The sequence below is a fragment of the Stylophora pistillata genome, chromosome 1 (assembly GCF_964205215.1).
Source record: "Stylophora pistillata chromosome 1, jaStyPist1.2, whole genome shotgun sequence".
NCBI lineage: Eukaryota > Metazoa > Cnidaria > Anthozoa > Scleractinia > Pocilloporidae > Stylophora > Stylophora pistillata.
Window position 1 is genome coordinate 19,328,352 of NC_142519.1, and position 23,456 is coordinate 19,351,807.

Consider the following 23,456-nt stretch of genomic DNA (forward strand, 5'->3'; position numbering starts at 1 on the left):
CTTCTAAGGAAGCCCTCGGGACTAGAAAGTGTCCCTATAGAGATGCTTTTAAAATCAGAGGCAGTTGCCCCAAAATGGGTATTACCCCTGTGATTCTGGAGCCAGATGCATTTTAAAAAAAGAAAGAAAAGAAAAAGGTAAAGGACTTACCATGGCGGTGTATTCGCTGGCTTTATTTCTTCGCTCCTATTATGACTTTGTGTTCCTAAGTCTATAGTTGACTTTCTGCATATTAAATTTTTAAAGAAAAGCAACCTTACTTCTGGGTTGATCTTTGAGAAAAGGCGAGTAAAGCTACTTGAATAACTGGAAGAGGTGCTGAAAAGAGAGTCGTTTCATACACACAAAAAAACAAAAAACAACTCGTGTGTAATATTCTACCGATGTTTGTTTTCTTTGCTTCCTTTTTCAAGGTCTCAGTTCTCCTTTGTTGAGAAAATTCAATTCATCTCATCACATTCATTACAGATAATGGCAGCCTTTGAAATTGAGGTGCTTTTTTGCTTTAGAACTTACGCTGTGCTGAGCATAGACTCAAAAGGATCCCCAATCTTAGTGAATGGTGGTTTGCTCGTTGAGGTGGAGCTCTCCTCCGTGCTAGAGGTATTTCTTATCACAAAGCCATGGCTAAAACAAAAAAAAGCAAAGCAAAATAAACGCATCAGTAAGAGAAAATAAATGCCTAACTTCTCCCTTGTTTGCCACATCTCTTGTGTTCTCTTTTCTAGATTAGCTTTAAATGGAGAGAAAGAATCATTTCAAACAAATGTCTGTATATGTGGCATAACAAACGTGTTAGGTGTGTAGGACAAAATAAGCTTAGCTTGTAAAAAGCATTTGTTTCATCCACAAAGTTAATGGCATAGGAACACTACATAAATTGATAAAAAGTGATCCAAAACTTCCCATGACTGGACGGAAAATGCGTGCACTGTAAGTACCTTCCGTTGTCCTCATTGTATAGGGCAACGGGAGGTACTTACAGTGCACGCATTTTCCGTCCTGTCATGCTCTCCTTAGACACGACAGCACATTTGAACTTTATCAAGAATAATTGAAGATAACAAATCTATATGATAATTACGTATGCAACAACAGCCGATTTAATACTTGCTCCATTAAAACAACGACAACCTGTTCTCGTAGAAACGCAAATGATATGACAGACGAAAGGTCCAAACTGAATCGGAACGAGCTGAGAAGTCTTAATTTGCGTTTTCTATGCAAATTTTTATAAACGATTTAATTTAACGGTTAAGCGGTTTAGCGGCAGAAGTTTCTGAAATTTTGGCTGCCCCTTACTGAACCGTGAGTTTGTTTTAAAAATGGTATTTGTATCAAGATTTATAATTATGTTAATGAAACCAAGGTGAACTAGATTGAGGACAGTGCAAAATTATAGAGCGGTTAAAAGTTTGTGAGCCATGCTGTCAAAAACATAGGCTGACTATAGTTAGAGCAATATATATAATTATGAACTTTGTAAACAACATTTATCGCATCAACCCAAGTTAATTCACAATCTCCTTGAACGCAACCACCAGTCACCCAATGTCTATTAAATGGTTGTTGACGTTAAATCAAACTTGAAATAATCTTTCGAAAGTGAAGGCGAAATATGGAGGTAAACATCTCTTAGTAAACTGATGTCGGAAAATTTGAACGTTATTACCTGAGTAGACCTGATAATTGTAAACAAGAGAGAAATCCAACTGTGAACAAGTGCGACATCGCTGGCTTTCCTTCTAGAGCCACTAAAAGGAGAGATGAAAACAGTGAATGTGTTAGTATCATGATTGGAATATCGTGGGACACCGAGTAATGCAAACCTTGTCATCCCGAACATTATATTACAACAGTACTTTTAATAGTACCCACTGTATTGGAAACCTCCCATCACCTACAAACTCTAAGGTCTTGAAGATCTTATGCGCGACAGCTACTGAAAACGTATTTGTTTCCTGCACTGATATGTTTTACTAGCATAAGCCCATGCTGTTGTAAAGAGTGGTATGGTACTCAACTTTATCGGAACCATTTTTACCTTGAATATTTACTTTATATCAGCGATTCATAAGTACACTAATGTAGGTTTTACGCAACAGGTTACTACACAGAGCTTACTACACAAACAAACCATGCAGTGACGATAGGAAGCGTATCAGCAGATTAGTTTAAGATCGAGAATAATCCCAATTCAGCCTCGCGTACTGTCCAAGTTCTTTCCTTTTCAAGCAAACAGTTTTACAGAATATTATGCAGACGTTCTCCTGTCCCATGATTCGGGATTTTCACAACTCATACCAGACATTAAATTGCTAAGAAGACGTTTGTATAGACTGAGAGCACTTTCACTCAGCATGCTGAAAGAAAAATGCATTTACTTATTTCAATTCTCCCGTGGGGTTTGCCGAAAGTACGAAAGTTCGGGATTACTGTCTTTTTTTTTTAGGGTAAGATATTTAATCAAGAATAACTTTGCGTTGGTGTGATTTTTTTCAATTTTGCGGGGGATTGTTGTCAATTTTGCTTTTTTTTTTTTCTCATCTGGAGACAATTCCATCGCATTAATAAAGATTAATTCGTTCTTTTCAATCAAAAAATATCGCGCTCAGTTGTTAAAGTCCCCATTACTTGTGTTTGTGTAAGTTACATGCAAATTTTTACCTTGTCGGAGGTTTACTTTCTATGTAACGGAGAGAAAAAAAGTGAATTAGACTAGTTTTGTTCTACAATTCATTAGCTCTAGGCTGCCAATGTGTCTTAACTCTGACTTATAATTACAAAGAGAGTGTGCGATTTTTCTCTCTAAAATCAGAAACGGCTCATCTATTCGGGGATCTAAGCAGTTTCTCGGCGGTCTGAGAGATCATTATTACGAAGAAGTGATCATAGGATGATAACGGTTTGTATGTGAGTTCTTCCTTTCAAGAAGTATAATGGTAATTGTGGATTTTCTACGTAAAATCAAATCTTTATTTAACACTTCAGATTCAAGTTTCCTTTCAAATTTGCCGTCAGGTTTCAACTTATTAATTGGCAATCCTTTGAGGGTAGACAAAACATTCATTTTGCTTGGACGGACATCGATCCGATGAAGTTTTAAACTCCAAATGCATTTGTCTTAATGAGGTAAATTTTTCAAGCATTTTTCATAATAGAAGTTGTTAAACCTCCGGTTGGTGAGGAGAAAATATGCTGTAGCCTTCCTTAAAAAGGTAGTCAAGAATTTGTAATTTTCATCAGGAGGTGTCCAGAAACCCGCGACTACATCCGCGTGGTAGATTTCCTCCGAATTCAATTTTTGCGAAGTTCAGGCATTCCAAAGAAAACCTTTTTGGTCAGTAGATTCTCTAAAATGGAGACTATTGAAACACTTTTGTTGCAAGGAGCAAATTCGAAATGTTAAGAAAATTGAATCCAATAGGTAATTAGAAGAGACTCGCGTTTATGTAAATTCGATTCAATTTTCAGCTTTACCGCTGTGTTGAAGACTTTTTATTCCAAAACGTCTGCCGTTGTGAACGAAAGAGTCGAATAGCATAGACTGTTTTTTCCACATATTCAGGTGATAATCTTGTTTGAGGTTTACCAGCATCATGAAACGGAAAATACAGCGACATTTAGACTTCTACGCAATCTCCTATTGGTGCCAAATTTCATCCGGCAGCACCTGCTTGCGACCTGTCCTTAGTAATTTGATGCATTTGTTTTTCTTAGAGAAGTATTATGATAATACGGCCAGACTTTGACCTGCTTTTCTCTCTCTCATCTTATAGAATTGAGGCATTTCAGAACGCAAATTTCATCATAAACTAGGAAATACGAAATGTCAATACGTTTAGCTATATACGTGTCCTAATTTGTCATAATTTCATTCAATTTGTATACACTGTTTATGTATATTTACTTGAGGGCACACGAATTTTTCAATTCTGTAACTGTAACGGCGACAACTTAGATGCACAATTAAACACTGCTCAAAATGATCAAAATAGATAAAGCAAGGAAAAAAGACATGTAAGGCAAGTGTAATATTGTCCGTGGAAAAGAATTTAAGCGATCCTTAGATAACAGTAATCAATATAACTAACCAATAATTCTTCCTCTCGACCTGATGGGTCCTTGTCGTCAACCGCAACATTTTTCGGTACTTCCAAATTCACTCATCCTCCCCGAGTCGGCTTGAATACCTCTCGGGGGATGTGTATGACTAAAATGGCCCTAGCTAGGGATGATGGATGTATTTAATGCTGCTGAATCGCACAACAGCCCAAATTGTTTTCCGTTATTAATTACAGATGGGAGACAGAGTGGTTATTTAAATACTCAGCGCTTCGTCATTGGATGTTTAATTATTAGTAGCATGTCAAAATCTATGCACTTGCCTTACTGTCGCTCAAAATCAACAAAATTTAGCGTGAGTAATTCAAACGTGTATATAAGTTTAATACAGCGAGAGAGAACTTGTATTTCATGCGGGAAATTGGACTTCTCTGTACAACGGTACAAAGGTGATATTAAGATTTGGCGCTCTCTAAACGGATTGTAAACAACGCTTTTCCAATAATTAAACGGTAACGATAGAAGACTTCCAAGATAGGCTTTTTCTACTGTAGACATTGTTTCAAGGTCTTTTACGTCTTAGAGGGAAGAAAACAATTCAGCAATTAACTTTGAACTTCACGGTTATTAATGAATCTATGCTCTCGACCAGTCCGCTTATAATGACTTAGTGAAATAATTGAAAACAGTAGGGCACTCAAAAATCATAACATAATTTCCGTCAGCACTGAAACGATGGGTAAAGTTTGCTAGCAGGTGAAAAAGTGAACTATATCACAGAGCCGCATGAGGTTATTGTTCACACAAATGTTTAGTATCTCATTAATGAGGGACGGTTTTCTGCTCAGTGTACGTAACGTGCTCTTTCAATGCTCTCAGAGATTGAAAGCAGACCCGAAATTTCGACAACCACACTTAATGAATAATCGTGGAATACTTAAAGCGCAATTCAAAAGGATCATAACAATCATTAGGTTTTCTCCAGTGACCTTGCAATAACTTCTGATCTCCCGCAGTGAATTATATTCGGCCAGGAGACGGGCCAGAATCAGAAAATTTGGTTTGGTTTTTCCTGTGCAGGAAAATGCACAATAGTTAGTGTTCAGTGATGTAGTAGACACAGCCTGGGAAAGAGGTTGAGTTTTGGCATCTGGTGAACTCAGGCTTGAAGTGCTGCATGTCATTTAGCGATTTTTGTATTTCCAATTTGTCATGGCATCAACTTGTTCATCTCCATAACTCTGCATGTTAAAAAAGAATGAAAAGCACTCAACAGCAATCTTTTTCGTTCCCTCTGAATCGCAAATCCGGCCAGACCATAGTCTACGTGTAGCCTCCTGTTTACAAAAAAATGGACTCTTTTCTTTAAGAAAATAAAATACCAATTATTATAAGTGGTCCGGCTCTTTCATAAGTTGCTAAGAAACTGTAGTTTTCATTGAAAAAATCGGGCTTTGTTTTCACAGCTACTTAAGTTATGTGATTTAACTGTGATGATCTTTCTTTGATATTCATATCAGATGATCAGTTTGCAGCTAAATTACATGCCATTCCCATATTTTTCCTTTAAATTAAAGGCCAGATCCTAATTGGATTGATAGCACAGTTGGTTAGAGTGATGCACCGGTGCCGAATTTAGTGATCTTTTCATGCATGACGAGCTTTGCTCAAGAAAAAAATTCTCAGCAGGCATCGTAAACTGATGCCGAGGTTTGGGGAAGAAGGCGTTGGGTGGATGTCATCACATTAATTACACCGCAATGTAATTATACAGATTAGCGTCCACGAATCCACGAGAGATACGCGATTGCGTGCGAGTTAACGCAGGATCATCTAATGGCGATGAAAATCAAAATCATGAAATGAAATGAAGTTTGTTGTGCGCGTAATGGTCATAAAATACTGCGTTTTCTCTGTTTCTGCCTGTTTCCTTATAATGACATTTTTAATCACGTAGTCTTTCAAAGATCCTTCCTTTTCACAGAAGAGGCAATACCGGCGAGGCGCCGTATTCGAAAAGCCTCTCTTTCGATTATTTAGGTATGATTCTTTCGCTTGGTTTGCCATAAAACAGTAACAAAAGATATCGCAATTTTCATGTGCCGTACGACCTGAATAACAACCGTATCGAATTTCCAGTATTGCGTCACTTGGTGGATCGATCAGTGTTCACGCTTTGCGATCGTAGTACACGATGTTATTGTTTTGGTACAAAACATGTGGCGGTTGCACGACTTGGCCTCGTATCCTGGTTAAATTCTTACCAATATTATAATATTAAACCTCGACGAGATTTTTCATGTCGAAATGTCAAAAAGCATCATGTTTTAGATTTCGAAACCATTCGAAATGAAGTCATAGAGGCAGTCGGATTTTTGACGTGCGGCTTTCCACCGGCTAACTTAACCACGCAGAGTCTTTGCAGGATTACAAGTGCCACACTTGACCCTTGCAAGCATTGGTATCTACTTTTGAAAGAGGTATGTGACGTTCCTTTGCGTAAATGTTTCATATGCGATGTATTTAAGATATTTCCCGACGAAATCCAAAGTGTGGCGACACGGGAACTTCAGCCGGCCAACTCATCGTTCGAAGTAGTGGGGTTAGCCAGGATTCCCGACCTCGTTCACGTTGTGTTCACGTTCTGTCTAATAGCTGGTCTATCTTCTTCGTAATAAACAATCCCCGACGAACTTATTAAATCTGCGCGATTTATGACTATCGTAAATCTGGTGAACTCCGCCACGCTAGACTTTGAGCCCGAAGGCGCGAAAAATTTATCTTTTGGCGCCAAACTCAGTCACGACTCCGAAGAGCTCGCTTCCTAACTTACCGAAAGATCAGCTAGAGTAAATTCCCTTGGAGTGGAACTGAAGAAGCTTCGAACACAGATTTCTCATCTCGAATCAGCATGGAGTCAATTTTACAGACCCTTTTTTCCACTTCAACGTTCGTACCTTGTCGTGGTGAGGTGGCTTGAGTGCCTCAATGACCAATTGCAATACAATGCCTTTAAAGAATTCAGCTTCAGTTGGTGGGCTGTATTTTCTGCAAGGTAGAGGCCAGACTAACACGGACTTTGTCATTGTAGTTATTGTTATGATTATTATAATTATCATTATTATTAATGATTTTGTTATTGTTATCATTATCTTTATGATTGTGATTGAATCATTTTCAAAATGAAATAGGCTGCTCAATGAGGATGGCATGCTGAGGCAAGTAGATTTTCATTTATTTACCTCCCCTCCCCCCAAGTAGAAATTCAAGTGTTTCTGATAGTTTTTCTCTTCAATTGATTGTTAGAATGCAGAAGATTTTCTAAGACACATTGTTCAGAGGGCTTGTCTTAAGTAGTTGTTTTCTGATTCAAAACCACCTGCCTAGTTCTGTTTCTCTTGGGTAGTTAGTCCATGGACTGTTGTTATCTGATGGCAGAACTAACAGGTGGATCTGTTTCTCTTGGGTAGTCAGTCCATTATGGGCTGTTGTTATCTGATGGCAGAACCACCAATCTGTTCTGTTTCTCTTGGGTAGTCAGTCTATGGACTGTTGTTATCTGATGGCAGAACCAGTCCCTATTTTTTTCAGCTCTATGCTGTCAGTCTTTTATGGACAGTTATTTTTATCTGATGGCAGTTTTAGCTTGCTCTTTTTGTTTTGACAAGTGTGTTGCTTATGCTGTTTGTCACGTATCATCTGTTATTAGTCGGAGGCACTTTGGTCAATCAATGCTATCATTGTCTTCATTATTATTATAATTGTTAATTCAGCTGCTACTCTTCTCTCTTAGGGCCCACTACAGACAGCACTAGCTTAATGAAGTCCCAAAACCTTTCACAATGAGCTAACTCAAGAATTGCAGTCCTGAACAGTTTTTGGGGTTTTCCTGGCTTTTCTTGAGATTATTTTGTCTCAGTTTCAATTACTTGGATACTCATTCAGCTAGACTAACAATAACACCATTTTGTTCCTAGATAAACATTGAAATAATCATAATAGTAATATAAATGATAATAATAATGATTTGTTATTGTTATCATTATCATTATCTTTATGATTGTGATCATCATTTTCAAATTGAAATAGGCTGCTCAGTGAGGATGGCATGCTGAGGCAAGTAGATTTTCATTTAATTCCTCCCCCCTCCCCCCAAATAGAAATTCAAGTGTTTCTGATAGTTTGTCTCTTCAATAGATTGTTAGACACATTGTACAGAGGTCTTAAATAGTTGTTTTCTGATTCAAAACCACCTGCCTAGTTCTGTTTCTCTTGGGTAGTTAGTCCATGGACTGTTGTTATCTGATGGCAGAACTAACAGGTGGATCTGTTTCTCTTGGGTAGTCAGTCCATTATGGGCTGTTGTTATCTGATGGCAGAACCACCAATCTGTTCTGTTTCTCTTGGGTGGTCAGTCTATGGACTGTTGTTATCTGATGGCAGAACCAGTCCCTATTTTTTTTTTCAGCTCTATGCTGTCAGTCTTTTATGGACAGTTATTTTTATCTGATGGCAGTTTTAGCTTGCTCTTTTTGTTTTGAAAAGTGTGTTGCGTATGCTGTTTGTCACGTATCATCTGTTATTAGTCATAGGGTGACTTTGGTCAATCAATGCTATCATTGTCCTTAGTATTATTATTATTAATTCAGCTGCTACTCTTCTCTCTTTGACACAGGGCCCACTGCAGACAGCACTAGCTTAATGAAGTCCCAAAACCTTTCACAATGAGCCAACTCAAGAATTGCAGTCCTGAACAGTTTTTGGGGTTTTTCTGTCTTTTCTTAATTTGTTTTTGCCCCAGTTTCAATCACTTGGATACTCATTCAGCTAGACTAACAATAACACTATTTTGTTCATAGATAAACATTGAAATAATCATAATAGTAATATGAATGATAATAATAATGATTAGATTAATGGAAATAATCATAGGAATTATAACCATCAGGATAATGAACATTATTTCTCTAACTATTGTAAATATTTTTATCATTATTATTATTATTATTATCATTATTATTGTTATCATTGTTATTATTGTTATTATCATTATTATCATTATTATTGTTATCAATGTTATTATTATTTCCATCATGAATTATTAGAGATGCTTAGAAAAAAATGATCTATAGTTCCCTCCAACTCATTATTCTTTCAGTTAAGTGAATTAAGACTTTGTGATGAAATTTTGTGGGCCGAGGCCAGGAACGTGTTCGATAATTGAGTCAGTTTGCTAGACATAACGTCTCGTAGTCACGTTCGACGCACTAAAAACTACTATAAAACGAATACAAGAATTGTAAAAACGTGTAAAATGGTATATAAAAAGTCACTTGTAAAAATGTAGCGGAATTCCAAATCGATTTCGATCAATTACGATCCTCATCAGTAGTACTCCGCCATGTTTAAAATACTCATAAATAATTGTTCATATAAGTGACTCTGAAATGTCCACACTTCTTCCAGGCTTCATGTAAGCGGTCATGATGTATCAATCACAGCTCGTGGGATTTGAAAAAAGTTCCATTCGTTCTTGGAGTTCATAAGCGAGTCTTCGTTCACATTATTTATCCTCACTCCTTCAGTTATTTGTCTCAGCATCGCGTCATTGTGATAAACCCCCGTCACATCCATTCGGAACTGCTTTACCTCTCTATTGTGTTTCTCTTTACAGTGTTTCCACAATGCAGATCGTTCTTCCTTATTGTTAAGTGATTTCGTATGCTCTTTCCCTCTGGTATACGCGCTCCTGGCTGTTTCCCCTACGTATACGCTGTTACACTGGATACACTTAATCTCATACGTCACACTTTCTCTATCACACGGTCCTTTTCCACCTGTGCTACACACTGGGCAGTCTTCTCGTCCACACTGTCGCGGTTTAAATGGGTCGGACTTTTGGAGTAGTCGTTTAATGGCGATTCCGGCTTTCTCCACCACTTTAATATTGAAACCTTGCAGCAAGGTTTCAATATTAAAGTGGTGGAGAAAGCCGGAATCGCCATTAAACGACTACTCCAAAAGTCCGACCCATTTAAACCGCGACAGTGTGGACGAGAAGACTGCCCAGTGTGTAGCACAGGTGGAAAAGGACCGTGTGATAGAGAAAGTGTGACGTATGAGATTAAGTGTATCCAGTGTAACAGCGTATACGTAGGGGAAACAGCCAGGAGCGCGTATACCAGAGGGAAAGAGCATACGAAATCACTTAACAATAAGGAAGAACGATCTGCATTGTGGAAACACTGTAAAGAGAAACACAATAGAGAGGTAAAGCAGTTCCGAATGGATGTGACGGGGGTTTATCACAATGACGCGATGCTGAGACAAATAACTGAAGGAGTGAGGATAAATAATGTGAACGAAGACTCGCTTATGAACTCCAAGAACGAATGGAACTTTTTTCAAATCCCACGAGCTGTGATTGATACATCATGACCGCTTACATGAAGCCTGGAAGAAGTGTGGACATTTCAGAGTCACTTATATGAACAATTATTTATGAGTATTTTAAACATGGCGGAGTACTACTGATGAGGATCGTAATTGATCGAAATCGATTTGGAATTCCGCTACATTTTTACAAGTGACTTTTTATATACCATTTTACACGTTTTTACAATTCTTGTATTCGTTTTATAGTAGTTTTTAGTGCGTCGAACGTGACTACGAGACGTTATGTCTAGCAAACTGACTCAACTGAATTAAGACTTTGTGAACAGTTACTGCTTTATTCTGTCATTCCTGATGACCATAGAAATGGTGAAAGTCCACAGATATTATCCCTCTAAGAGTTTCTCCAGGTGTTTTTTTTTCCTCTGAATTTGGTTACAACAGAATGAAGGGCATCAGAGTATAGTGCGCCCAGCTAGACATGAATTGCATTAATATTACAGGGTCATTTTGCTGTATTCAGGGTTTAATCTTAGCCTTCTACAGACAAGTTTGTTCCTCTAAATGCAAAACACATTTTACAAACTTACAAAAACTGCCAAGAAACAGCTACTAAATTTATGGAAACATGACGAACAAGTCAACTAGACTGTGTACTACACATCATTGAAATCAAAGTATCACTTTAGGAACATAAAATCGCAAGGTCAGTTTCCCATTTTTAGTGCCTGAGAAAAGATCAGGCCACCAGATTACTTCAAATTCCCTGGTTGCTCGTCCATCTCAATTGCCAACAACCATTTTAGTTTACTAGGTGAGAATCGTGCTTGATTTCTTGCCCCATGCTCTTTAGTTGGCCGCCTGTAAAGGTTGTTGAGAGTTTAACAGCAACTACTTGCAGCAACCTCCATATTCCCCCGATAGCTTTTCTTAACTCTAATGGTACAGAACTTTGATGACTCAGACCAGAAATAACATCATTCACTCTACCATCCCTGTAATAAAAAACTTTAGATTTTTCTCTCCATACAGGGAGCCGCAAATGTATTTTTACCCTCGCACGTTTATAAAAGCATTCGGCATGCCTGCTAACAAAGCTTGGATGTATGTTTCAGGAACTTAGTATCTTTCAACTAGACACCATTTGCCTGAAACCAAAATAATAATTACGAAAGTTAAGAGATTATTTACTTCTGGAGTGAAATGTACTAAATGATTTGCCCTTTCAAACATAAACCTGAGTTATCAGGTTTTGTCAATCACAAAATTACACGCCGGGTTATTAGTATTCCTTGGGGACCTTCCTATATTATAAATATCTAAGACAAGCAGGTCATTTAGCTAGGTAATCTATGCTAAAAACCGCGCTGTACAGCACTTAGAATTATTTTCCTCACTCATTTTTCTCACACTGCAACTTCGCGTACAACGCAATTATTACTACGCAGTCATATCTGGTGTCCAATTGGGAGAAGAGCTTATTATTTTTGTTTTAGAGGTGAATTGCGATTTCTTGTATGTCCCTTATTTCGTCGAAGAAAAGCTCGAACAAATACTGAAAGTAATGAGTAAGTCACTATGAACAACTAGTGCAAAGTGACAGCACTATCGAGCCAAACTGAGAACTGTTCTTTAATGAATTTTAACATGAACCACCAATTCTTACTATTTTTAATTTCTGCGTTTTAATAGACTTTGACATGTTCTTGAGAAGATATTAAATCGGTTGGCGCTGTTGTTCCCTTCTAAATTATTTTTGTGGAAGCGCTTCAGAAGACACTGGTTTAACTAAAACCATGTTGGGCGACGTTACATTTTGACTGCACAACCCGCAATTAAATTTAATTTTAACAGCTATTCGAGTGTGTGAAGAACGGAAAAGAGCAAAATTACATACCATCGGCCTTTCGATGCACGGACGAATTAAAACTTTTTACAATTCCACTTATCCATTGCTTGTAACTGATAAACCTTGTCCTTATTCTTGCGGGAGGCCGTACGATCTGTTGTCCATTGTAGAACTTGGCAAACTTAGCGCACTCTGCCTCGAGCGCAACAATGTGATCTTTCGATTCTCTATCTCACTAGCGCAGTTGTTGCGCTGAACATGGACGAATAATACATCGCAGCGTGTCTTGTAGATAGCTAGAGATGCCATGCATGTTTAGGATAAGCGCTGAATATGGACGAGCGTTAAAGCCGCCACTGAAAAAGCACACTCGACCGTTTTTCAGTGTAAGGATCAGGTCTTTCACACAGCTGTCAGAATTAAAGAGAGGAAGAACGTCGATCTCGCTCACCTAAGTAGCGAAGTACACCACGAGCGGCGACGATGATCAAACACCTGGAAGATCACCGTGGTGTCCCTCTACTCTTTGGTATCATAACCAAGAGCGAGCCCTTTCGACTTGTCACTAAGTTTTACGGTTTATAAAGCAAAGGCCCCGCTCTACACAAAGCCTTAAAGAATGAAACACTAGAAAAGCTTACTTAGCTTGGAATTATAAAAATTTCCTTTCTTAAAAATCGAAGATTTTCATGGTTTCCGTAACTTCGTATTTTTCCAAATTTCCTCTTTTACATGTTATGCTGTTTTGCATTTTCTTCAGCGTATAATTTAGTTCAGTGTCGATCATTTATCATCCTTAGAAGAAAATATTCTGATCTTTACGTTTAACTATAAAATTGCTTTGGCTTACATTGTGCGCATAAAAGGAGCGTTAAATTAAACATGAGTTGATTCCACGCGAGGGTTTTACCTGGAAAAATGCCTGCACACGAGAGACACCGACATTACCGCGTGTCCCTCTCTGGAAAACATTCGTGTTATGACAAGAAAGGTCAGCTTAAGGGTTTTGGGTTACCCAAACTATGCAATTTTGACGCCGAAAAGTGCCAAAAAGTAATTACAGAAACTTCATCCGCAACACCTTGAACGTGCTGTGGGCGCGAACTGAGGTCTTCTCTTACAGTTAATAATTGCCAGGCGGAACTCAGATCCGGCTTAGCCTAATTTGCATAAATTTTTTTGGTGGGCAAAGCTCGTCATGAATATTGAATCATATAAAGATAAGAGCATTCAGTTGTAAATTCATGATTATACTTGGTTTCAAATCCCCTTCAAACCTTACTGCAGACTTTATTTTCTTAGTTAATCTATTTTTTATATGGAATGTGTTAGTTTTCATCGTGATATATGTAGGTTTATGAACGTTTGATAGTATGTCTCGAGAATAAGTCACAACTACTGTAGATCCCGGCATACGGTTCGAGTGCTGTATCATTAGTCTTCCTCAGGCGATGAGGTCGAATGAATGCCTGTCGCAGTTGACACATCTGTAACTAGCTTACGAAACTTGTTAGACGCCCAATGGAGCATACACAAAACCAGAGAATTAGTTAGATAGCTCTATTGTTCCGTTTTAGTGGTGTTTCAGTGACTGTGAACCAAGACACAGATACTCAGTAGCTTTGAATCAACATTGTAACGAATACCGTTCATTGTTGTGATTGCGTGACCTTCAATACCTCCTTGTTTTATGTGACACATCGAATAGCTGTCGGCATTACCTTCCCTTCGACACACGTGTAAGTTACAAGCGCATGTAGTGGAAATTAATTGAAGGATCGTCGAATATATCATTCTAATAGAACGGAGAAAGAGGTATATTATATCGTTTGTTCCTTTTATCTAGACCCCGAAATGTACACCATTTAATCGAAAGCAGATTTGTTATGTTTAAGAATACTTGTGCCGTTTAGAATTTTATATATGCGCGCTCCGCGTGCTCAAGTTAATATATAGTAATAGCTCTATTAGGCTCGTTGTATTCCAGTTTTTACGAGCTTTCAAGTCCAATAAATCCATTGAGAAAGATAGATGCTTATAAAACATTCTCCGATGCGGCGCTGTTAAGAAATTCACAGACCGAAAGAATCAATTGAAGTCAGCGTCCGCCCCTTTACAAACATGCTATATAGATACGAATCGTATTCATTTCAAATCCTCCCCTGACGAAGACTTAGGAAGTAGAATGCGATCTACAATTCACTGCAACTACAGATCACGAGGCAAACTTTCATTGTTGACCTTAGTTATCTTAATACTCTTTCAATATCACTCTATTCAATCCAGAGTTTAAATATAAACGAATTCATATTCTCTTTTCTATATGTGTAACACCCAAAGTAGTATACTCCTTTGTGTCCTTATTCACAGCTCTGGAAAGTAGGGTGGCTAAGCAGCATCTTTCATCCAGACATATTTCCTTTTAAAGGAAGTAAACGTGATTTGAGAATCAAAGGTAAATTTTAAACGCGAACTGAAAACTGATTGCTCACTTTAAATTCATACTTATCGTTTTGTATAACTGAAAATCACCTGTAGCTAGCTGTTAATGTTACAATTCCCTAATCTCTTCTGTCAATCTCTCACACATCAAAAAAGAGACCTAAGATGTTGAATTTTTCGATAATATAAAAGTTAACAGAGATTATGAATTAAAGAAATCTCGGTAAAATTACCAATTATCGATGTGCATGAAGACAATGTAGAAAGCCACATTTGTGTGGGGCAAACCACGTACTTACCATAGGTGTTTATTACCTAGTTATTGCAATTTGAGATTGCCCATACACGCATTTAGATAATAGAAACCTTGCTTGTGAATTAGTGAACCACACTTTAGGGAGTTAACGTTAATAGCAGTGGTCAGGAGAAATGCTGAGGCAGATGGAAAATTTTTTGAATTTTTTTAAAATCCTACACTGAGCAGTTTTTTAAGAAAAAAAGGAAAGAGATCGCACAAAGGCAGTGTATCTGATGTTTGACACATCGCATTTCTTTGAAACGTTTTTTTAAAACGATTTCATCTACGCATTTCGTAAATCTCGGGTTGATTTAAAAAGCGGTTTTAGGAATTAATTGAAATCTTGACTAAGCCACCCATAAGCGAGTTATAGATGTATATCACCTTCAAACAGATCACAGCGTTTTTTATTGGTCACAAGTTATCATGAAAATGGCCCCTTAAGTTGTTTCTAAATATTTATTAAGTAACTATCGTGATCCATAATTACTTGCAAAAATCATTATTGAAAAAGTCATTTCTGGTTGATGAGCTTTGGTTGCTAACTGTGTTTGAAAAATAGCAATTTGAAAATGGAAACGAAACCACACACTGCCTTGCAACTGAAGGAAATACTCTTATTGTAGATTCAATTGTCATGTTATGGCAAGCGCTCAAATTTATTTCCTCTTAAGACGTCCCTTGTATGCCGCGAGTCAACATGATTGTAAATGTTATTTTCAGCAACCGAAATAAAAGCGAGTTATTCTATTTGCAAAGTTATGGCTGGTAATGTTAGGCCAAAATAATGCAAAATAGAAATATTACATCATTTAAGGACCTAAAAGTAACAGCCTTCCATGAAAATTAACAAATAACTTTTGCTCGATCACTTAGAATCACGATATATGGTCTCCCATTTTTTTTTGCACAACTAATGTGGAGACGATTTTAGAGTTAGTCGTCTCAGATCACTTTCCATTCTTTACAATGAGAGTGATTGGCATATCTCAAAAGGATGAGAGTAAACACAAATACTGTTTTATAGCATAAGAGTAAGAACAATTACGTGTAAAGACGGTTACGAAAAGTATAGTCTTACCTAAACTCAGTGAAGAGGATTTTGTACGTCACACTCAAAGAAAGACGATCAACTTGATGCGATGCACTCAGGGGTTTGTTGTTACTTTATGAACGGAGCACTGAACGGAGATGATAAAAATTGATAACTGAGGTGTATACAGGTACCCTACGTACTAAGAACTTTTAAAAGTATCATGAAATATTCATTGATTTAAGGCTATTACTTCAAGGAGTATTTCATTCAGAGTAATTATTGTATTAATTATTAAAAGTGTTTTGAGTACTCTTAATCTGACAAAGTTTCTCCAAAGAGTCTATGTACGTGAAAACTACATTTCAGTCCTTAAATACTACTGTGAGAAGAAAACTACAACAAAATTAATTGCATTAGGAAATTATGAATTATAGGTCTTCCACTTCTAAGTTTAATCGGTTTTTAAAACAAACAGCAAGTCTCTGCTTTTTGAACTCTAATCGGGTAGGCATCACTTTGCAGATTTTGATTTAAAAGTGCGGTTTAGGTATTTAGCATAAACATGGGTGGAGAGAGGGATGATTATCTTACCCTCTGGCTATTAGAAAACTGACTATTCTCACACAGAAATAAGGTTTTCTTCCATTCCCAGTCACCACTGGAGTCACCTTGTCTCCAATTTAATTGGAGACAAGGTTTAGTTTCTTGCCTATTATGATTTACAACAGTTCTTAATGGAAGACGCAGGAGGTCGTAGCCTGATAGGGACACACCATTAAGTATTCATACTCTCACTGGCGTTAATTGATCATTAAATGGTCTCAACTGCTGAATCATTGCCCTTAAGCCGTTGTTCTCAGACGAACACTTTTAGTTTATCATAAACTCAAAGCGATAAAAAATGGAAACCACTGTGACTAAGTTGAATTTTTTTTTCCACCAGTGTAGCATAACATTAGCATTTATCGAAGTTTTCCACTTGGCTAATGACTTAGCTTCTTTGGGATCTAATCTTTCCTTTGATTTAGAGGCTGCAATCATGGTTCTTTGATGGTTTATTATCCTAAGTACATTTTCATCTCCACCGATCGAAATCGACAACCCAACAATCAAAGTACTTCCAAACCGGTTTTTAGTATAAGCTGATCTAAATGGAAAGCTAACATTATGTCTTTCTTAGGGAAGAAAATTTAGGCGTAATGATTGTGAAAGCTCGTAGGACTAATGCCGAAAAAGTCTTGAGAATCTGAATAAATGGGAAAGAGTTCTGCTTGGAAAATCGGAAATTATTTTAGTAACGTGAAGTACATTGATACTTCCTCCTCATCTTAAATTTGTGGTGGTTACATACGTTGGCGTTATGATCGTTTTTAAAAATGGTGTAAGTGCACTGATGAGCAAATAAAGTGCACTTTCCAACGGACCTTAGATAAAGAAGATTTTGACGCTCTCTTTTATCTTGAAAGCTTTTTACTTAGAGAAAAATAAAATTTTGGGAATGATCTGTTGAACTACGTGGCTAATTGAGTGTGCGTTGGGAAATGTGTTGCTTACTAAACTTTGATGTGACATCAAAAAAATAATAGTAATGAATAAAGTCACAAACGCTAGGTTTTTTTTTTTTTTTTTTTTTTGTTCATATCATTGCAAACCGCAACGCTTTTCAACTGAATTTTTCTTTGGTAGCTGAAGTATTTTTTGTTATTGAAATCAAAAAAGAAAATTACCTATGCATTCCTTATTGATATTAGAGTGACCTAGTATTGACTCGGAAAACTAATCAATCAAACACTGAGATTAGTCACAGCTCACAAGGGAGCTAATTCCCATATTTTGTTTAATTCGATCTCGTCTAAATATCTCCTCAACAAATCTGAATGAAATTGGTCTATTGCAATGTTCAAACCCATTTGTCATCCATAACCGATCATGAAAATATTATGAGACTGGTTCACTCAGCAAGGTACGGATTTTCATTAATGCTGTAAGAAATAAGACCACCTCAATACGTACAAATCATTTTATGGTCAGGAAATATCCCTAAAAACAACAGGGCGGAGATATGAAATTTAAATTCGTCGATAAAGACATATTTAACTGAGCGGTCAGAAAACAAAATTGGTTTCTTAAGTACAATGTATTGAATTTCCTAGACCCATTCGTGGCCTTATAGGAAGTCACTCCCAGTAACGACTCCTTTTTTCTTTTTATCAGATAGCCGTTATCTGCATATTTCGAAGGACGAACTCAGCTGAGATTTTACAGGATTTCCCAAGTGAAGTTTTACTAGCATCTTAAACACATGTCCTCATTGTATTAGGAAAGATTATAATTTGTCATTTCCTGCGGCAACTGGGATTTCCTACTGATCGACTTGAATATTATTACAAACCATGCTGCATATTGAGAATAACCAAATTGTAGCTCTTTCTTTTTTCTCACTTTCAAGGTGTGAGTTTAAATGCTCGGGTAATTTGCAATAAATCAAACTAGCGTCCAGCTTAAATTCAATCACGGCGTGATCGATCGTAAATACCTATCAAAAACTGAGAATGATGTGATAACACTGGGATAATAAGTACTTCAACGAGTTTTCTTCAATTTAGGAGCATTAAACTCGAAATACTACGATTACAATGAAATTAAGAGTGGTAGCGACAGGTACAAAAAGCAGACGATGTGACATGTATTACATGTTTACGGCAACTGTTTATCTCCCTACAGCATTATCATAGATTCTTTTTTTCATTTATCTGACTTTCCCCTCTATTTTCCCTTTCTTTCGGGAATTACTGGGTTTCCAAAAAAATTGAATCCGTGATTCAGTTTCAGATACTTCGTTATGTGAATATTCTTTCAACTATATTTATCATGCAACACATTTTTAGAAAAGAGCGAAATGATTTGTTTCATTTCAATTTACCTGAACTTTTTCCATTACCATTGATGGCGCGAAGGAAAAAAATTACTCCTCTAGAGCTCGTCAAAAGTAAACCTTCAGTTAGTGGTAATTCTGGGCCCAATATAGCTTCGTTTGTCAAAGAAAATTAACTTAGTAATTAAAGAAGAAATCTTATATCTAGTACTTAAATATTCATTAGCCATATGTGCCCAGCAAAAAAAACCACAAAAACTTGATAAAATAAATTTTAATAAACATGCGAGCATTTTATTACCGGAAATCATCTGTTCGAAGATTCAAAATAGTGAATCAGTGCTCGTATGGAAATTAAACGCAGAAATAAAAACATGACAGCATGCTCTCACTTCCAGGAGACAATAGCATTTTTCCCCTGCTATATAGCTCAGTGGACCTTCCTTCGACTCCCTTGCAGTGCCCAATTTATTTACAACCTGGAGAAACTTCCCACAAAGATGAGCTCAAGTGTAGATATATGACATTTCTCTCGATGCCCATAATCAACACTGAACACGTTGCGCATGATCGCCAATGGTTATTAGAGTAAAGGGTAAGTACTTGGTGTAATCCTTAATGTATGTTAATGAATGCAAATGACCATGTATTCCCATATGTTCTTCTGCATTGATGCATGTATGAAGGATTTCACCAAATACCTACCGAGTAAAGGGCTTAGCCGCTGTCCTATCATCTTGTCGGCAACATTTCAGAACAAAAGAAATTCCTAAATTTCCGAAAGCCTTCAAACCCAGTTTTCATTTTTGTTTTTCGTAACAGCGGCCACGGCAAGAATACCTCGAAGCAGTAATAGTTTTTATGGAGAGCACAATGTCTGACCACTTTTCAGTATTTTCTTGTCGTATGTACAGACACTTTTTACTCCTGGGTCCTATCACATCATGCGCATCTCTGGTGAAAATGAGGATTCCGAAGTAAAGCTATTAAGGAGTATTCTTTGCTTTCTATTTAACATAGGAAATAAAACCGATTAAATGTACTGCTCCATTCGTTACCTCCTTGAACTTCTTTTACACGAGTATAATTGGGTCGAAAGTAGAAAAAGAACGAGGAAAACGATGGAAACAAAATCGATCAAAATCTTTTATTTTTGTTTATTTGTAAGCAATTGTTTTAGTCCGTAGTTGCACAACTAAAAATTCTTTCAGTATATTACCCGTATTAAAAAGTGCGCAAATGTTTTTGCTAGATATAAATAAAAAATACAATGAGAATTTTTTATTGGAGCTAATGTAAGAATGGATGCCCTCCCACAAGTTTCTGGTGGATCAGAATCGAAATAGATTTTCATTTTCAGGTGGTACCTTCTGTTTATCTCGAATGTGGTTTTTACGTTGTTTGTTTGTTTTTTTTTTTTAATCTGAAAAATTTGACAAATTCCAACAAGTATCGTCGGAGATACAGTAATATAATTACGACAAAATTCCTGCAATCCTAATGAATTTCTCTTAGTGGAATGTTGTCGACGGAAATGGTTATTTCTTTCATGATACGAGACGATACTTAATTAGTTATTTGTTGTCACAGCACAAGTGGAGTTCTGCCGTTACTATAAATTTGAATCCCTTCAAAGTAATGACAGATCTTAAGTGAGAATCTTTTCACTTACCTTAAAAGAAGATGCCTCTGGACTACAAGACGAGTTGCTCATTAGTTTCCTCGGATCCTCCACTTTCTTCTTGTAAACCGTTGGACTTTAAAAATGCATTGCGCAATATCATTATTAGTGAATTCTACTTAGTTTATAAACGTGTAAGATATTTTCAAGTTGTCGGGCCAAACAAGACTCTCTGAAGTGTTAGAGAAATCGGCGAAAAATGCTTCAAAAGCACGTTATTAGTGCGAGAAGCAATTATGCGTGTGGGTTGATAGCAATCAAGAACAGTCTTTTTAAAATGAAATGAAATTTACAAGTTGCAAAACAATACATCCCTAATTTCCCATTAATAAATAACTAGTTTAGGACAAAACAATGTCTAGCCGGCTGACTTTGATAACATTTGTTTCACTATCGTTACAGTTGTGGCCCGTGAAACGCGCGAAATGACGGCTGATAGAAAGATGAAACTATCACCGCAGAAGATTTTTCAGATAAATACTAAATAACGAACGTTACCATGTCAACAACAATTAACCTATTTCCTTATCTCTGAAATTGAAATGTTTTAGTCATAAATGCCAATTGCAAGCTCTTTGACTTCAAAAAACATCTACCAAGGGGACTTTTGTAGAGAACTTTGACAAAAGTTTACACAAAAACTTTTTATGTAAACATATATAAAATGTATAATGACCTGTGAGTTTTCAGGCCAAAATTGCTGGTTTTTTCCCATTATTTTATGGGATGCAATGACTTTGATAAAGATAGTGCTGTGATAATGAAGTAAAATGTCGGTTACATAACTCAAATCCTGCTACCACCGATGAATATATCTTTTTTACCTTCCTGGTAACAAAAAAATCCCCATGACGATTTAATAATGGGGCGAAGAAAAACTAACTGAAAAGTTAAAACAATAAATGGAATTTTCCTACCTCGTTGTCAAATTCGTAGTTAAATTCAATTCAATTCACCTATATTATATCAGTTGAGGTTTTCTCCAAAAAGATTCTTGTCACGTTTCGCTTATCTTTGACTAGTGTTACTGAGTAACGTGCTCACTGTTCGTTCTGCCACCTTACTGTAACTCTGTGGTGATCTGCCGTGTTTATGCTAACAGCAAGATTCTAAGTTTATTACCATGAACTTTAAAAATTGGTTAAACCATAAGAGCTCATTAATTTTAATAAGCCAAAGATAACAACCCCAAACAAAGTGGGGCGCACTATGAGGTGTTGCTTCGTGATGGTCGCCCTCTCTGATCCCTTAGCACCGTTAACCGGGGCGAACGAACGTTACGATTTGTGCTATCATGATACTGCATCGTTCCTCTTAATTGATTGGATTTATATAAAAGTAAAAACCACCTGCATGAAAAACATGTTTATAACTCAGAATGTTAGAAATTTTGAGTGGAATTACATAAAACTTTAAAAAAAGGAAATGCTGATATTTTGATGGACAGTTTGGGAAGGTTCAAGTTAAAGTGAACAGTTATTTTTCTCGCTCTTGCGTTTTTATTTCTGATACCATTACTATGCAGTAGCTGGGACTACGAGTTACACCTACTGCTGCCGGTTGAGATAACCCTGTCCTTTTTGTGCGCTGTGTTTAATTTGTTTTCAGCCTTTCCTTTGAGAAAGAGATTATAACCAGTTTATTAGAATCTCTTGTTTTAGGTTACAATAGCGAACATGTATTTACTACATGCAAGAGTAAATAAATTAGGTTACATTTTAAAAGTTTGTTACGTTAGATCACAGCCAAATCTGTTGTAGTACCATTTTCTGTTACTATTTCGGGAAATTCTAAGGCAAATACTGAGTTGGAAGTAAACTATCAAAAATGTCGGCTGATGAAAGGACGTCGAAAAATGCTAATGCAAAGCAAATTCTGTGAGGCATTGTTGAAATGGACTATTCAAGATTCAGTGAAGTATGGGACGACTGTGCTCTCGTAAGAACATACATAATCGTTCGAAATACTTAGCGGCCTATCGATGTTACCGTTAGAAATAGCTTAACGTACGTACTTGTCATAATGAAAGAAACTTTTACCTAGGTGAATTCGGTTATCTCTTTGAGGCTTAAGGGAAACTTCAATTGATTATAACATTTAGCAAGTCTCCCACATTATTTGGTATGTTAAAATATTAAAGATGTTGAACCGTGGACAGATATATTCATTTAGTCGATGATACAAGAAACAGTTAGACACTGACATTTAATTTGCAAGGTTTAACATGATTGTCGATTCGTAATTGTTGTAATTCACACAAGTGGACGACGAACACGAAAGTCTTTCTATCACTTTACAACTCATGATAAATCAAGAAAAAGAGAAGGCTTGGTTCTCGATTATCTTAGAAAACCATTTGTGAAATGTATTTCAGACAAACTGAAAACAGATCAGGGGACAGGGCATTGACGCCATGTTACTCTACATGAAAAACAAAGAACCCGCTTTAAGGACTACGTAACAAAGTCAATCAATTTGGCAGTCTCATGTTACAAGTAGAAGTCATAAGATCCATTCTTACCTGATGATATTTCTTAGTAAAAAACCAGGAGTTTACGACAGGTTAAACCCTTGCTTTGAGGTTACACGATCCACACATACTAACAGCCAAGTAACAGATTGCCGAAATAGATAACTCCTTTCATGTTTGAGAGTAAAGTGAATTCCTGTGACACCTATAGTTAGTGTTGCGTGAAGATATTGATTCTGGCACGATAATTATCAAAATTAATCTATTGTCCTTCTAGTTATTTATTATCCTTCTCGTAAATTCAGCTGCTTTTTTTATTTCACGTTACTTATTCAAATGTTTAATTC

At 36.8% G+C, this 23,456-nt stretch overlaps 1 protein-coding gene and 1 long non-coding RNA gene across 7 annotated transcripts in view; one reads left to right on the forward strand and one right to left on the reverse strand.

The window, feature by feature from the left end:
- The window catches only part of LOC111343016 (gamma-aminobutyric acid receptor subunit beta-3), a 28,506-nt gene extending 5,079 nt beyond the window's left edge, over positions 1-23,427 (reverse strand). The window contains exons 1-6 of one of the 6 annotated variants that reach the window (XM_088742212.1): positions 23,161-23,427; positions 20,631-20,715; positions 16,129-16,228; positions 1,673-1,754; positions 517-627; positions 151-225 (exon numbers count right to left, since the gene is read on the reverse strand). In XM_088742212.1, coding sequence (XP_088598338.1) covers positions 151-225; positions 517-627; positions 1,673-1,731 — 245 coding nt within the window. In that variant the 5' untranslated portion in view covers positions 1,732-1,754; positions 16,129-16,228; positions 20,631-20,715; positions 23,161-23,427. Of the gene's footprint in view, positions 1-150; positions 226-516; positions 628-1,672; positions 1,755-2,137; positions 3,548-4,094; positions 4,315-16,128; positions 16,229-19,006; positions 19,117-20,630; positions 20,716-23,160 lie in introns of those variants that run through there. The other 5 variants (XM_088742209.1, XM_088742223.1, XM_088742230.1 and 2 more) reach the window with 5 other exon arrangements.
- Positions 5,315-7,726, forward strand: LOC148741558 (uncharacterized). The gene is made up of 2 exons (XR_015994426.1): positions 5,315-6,545; positions 7,257-7,726. It is a non-coding gene; the product is annotated as an uncharacterized LOC148741558 (long non-coding RNA).
- Positions 23,428-23,456: the final 29 nt, after the last annotated feature.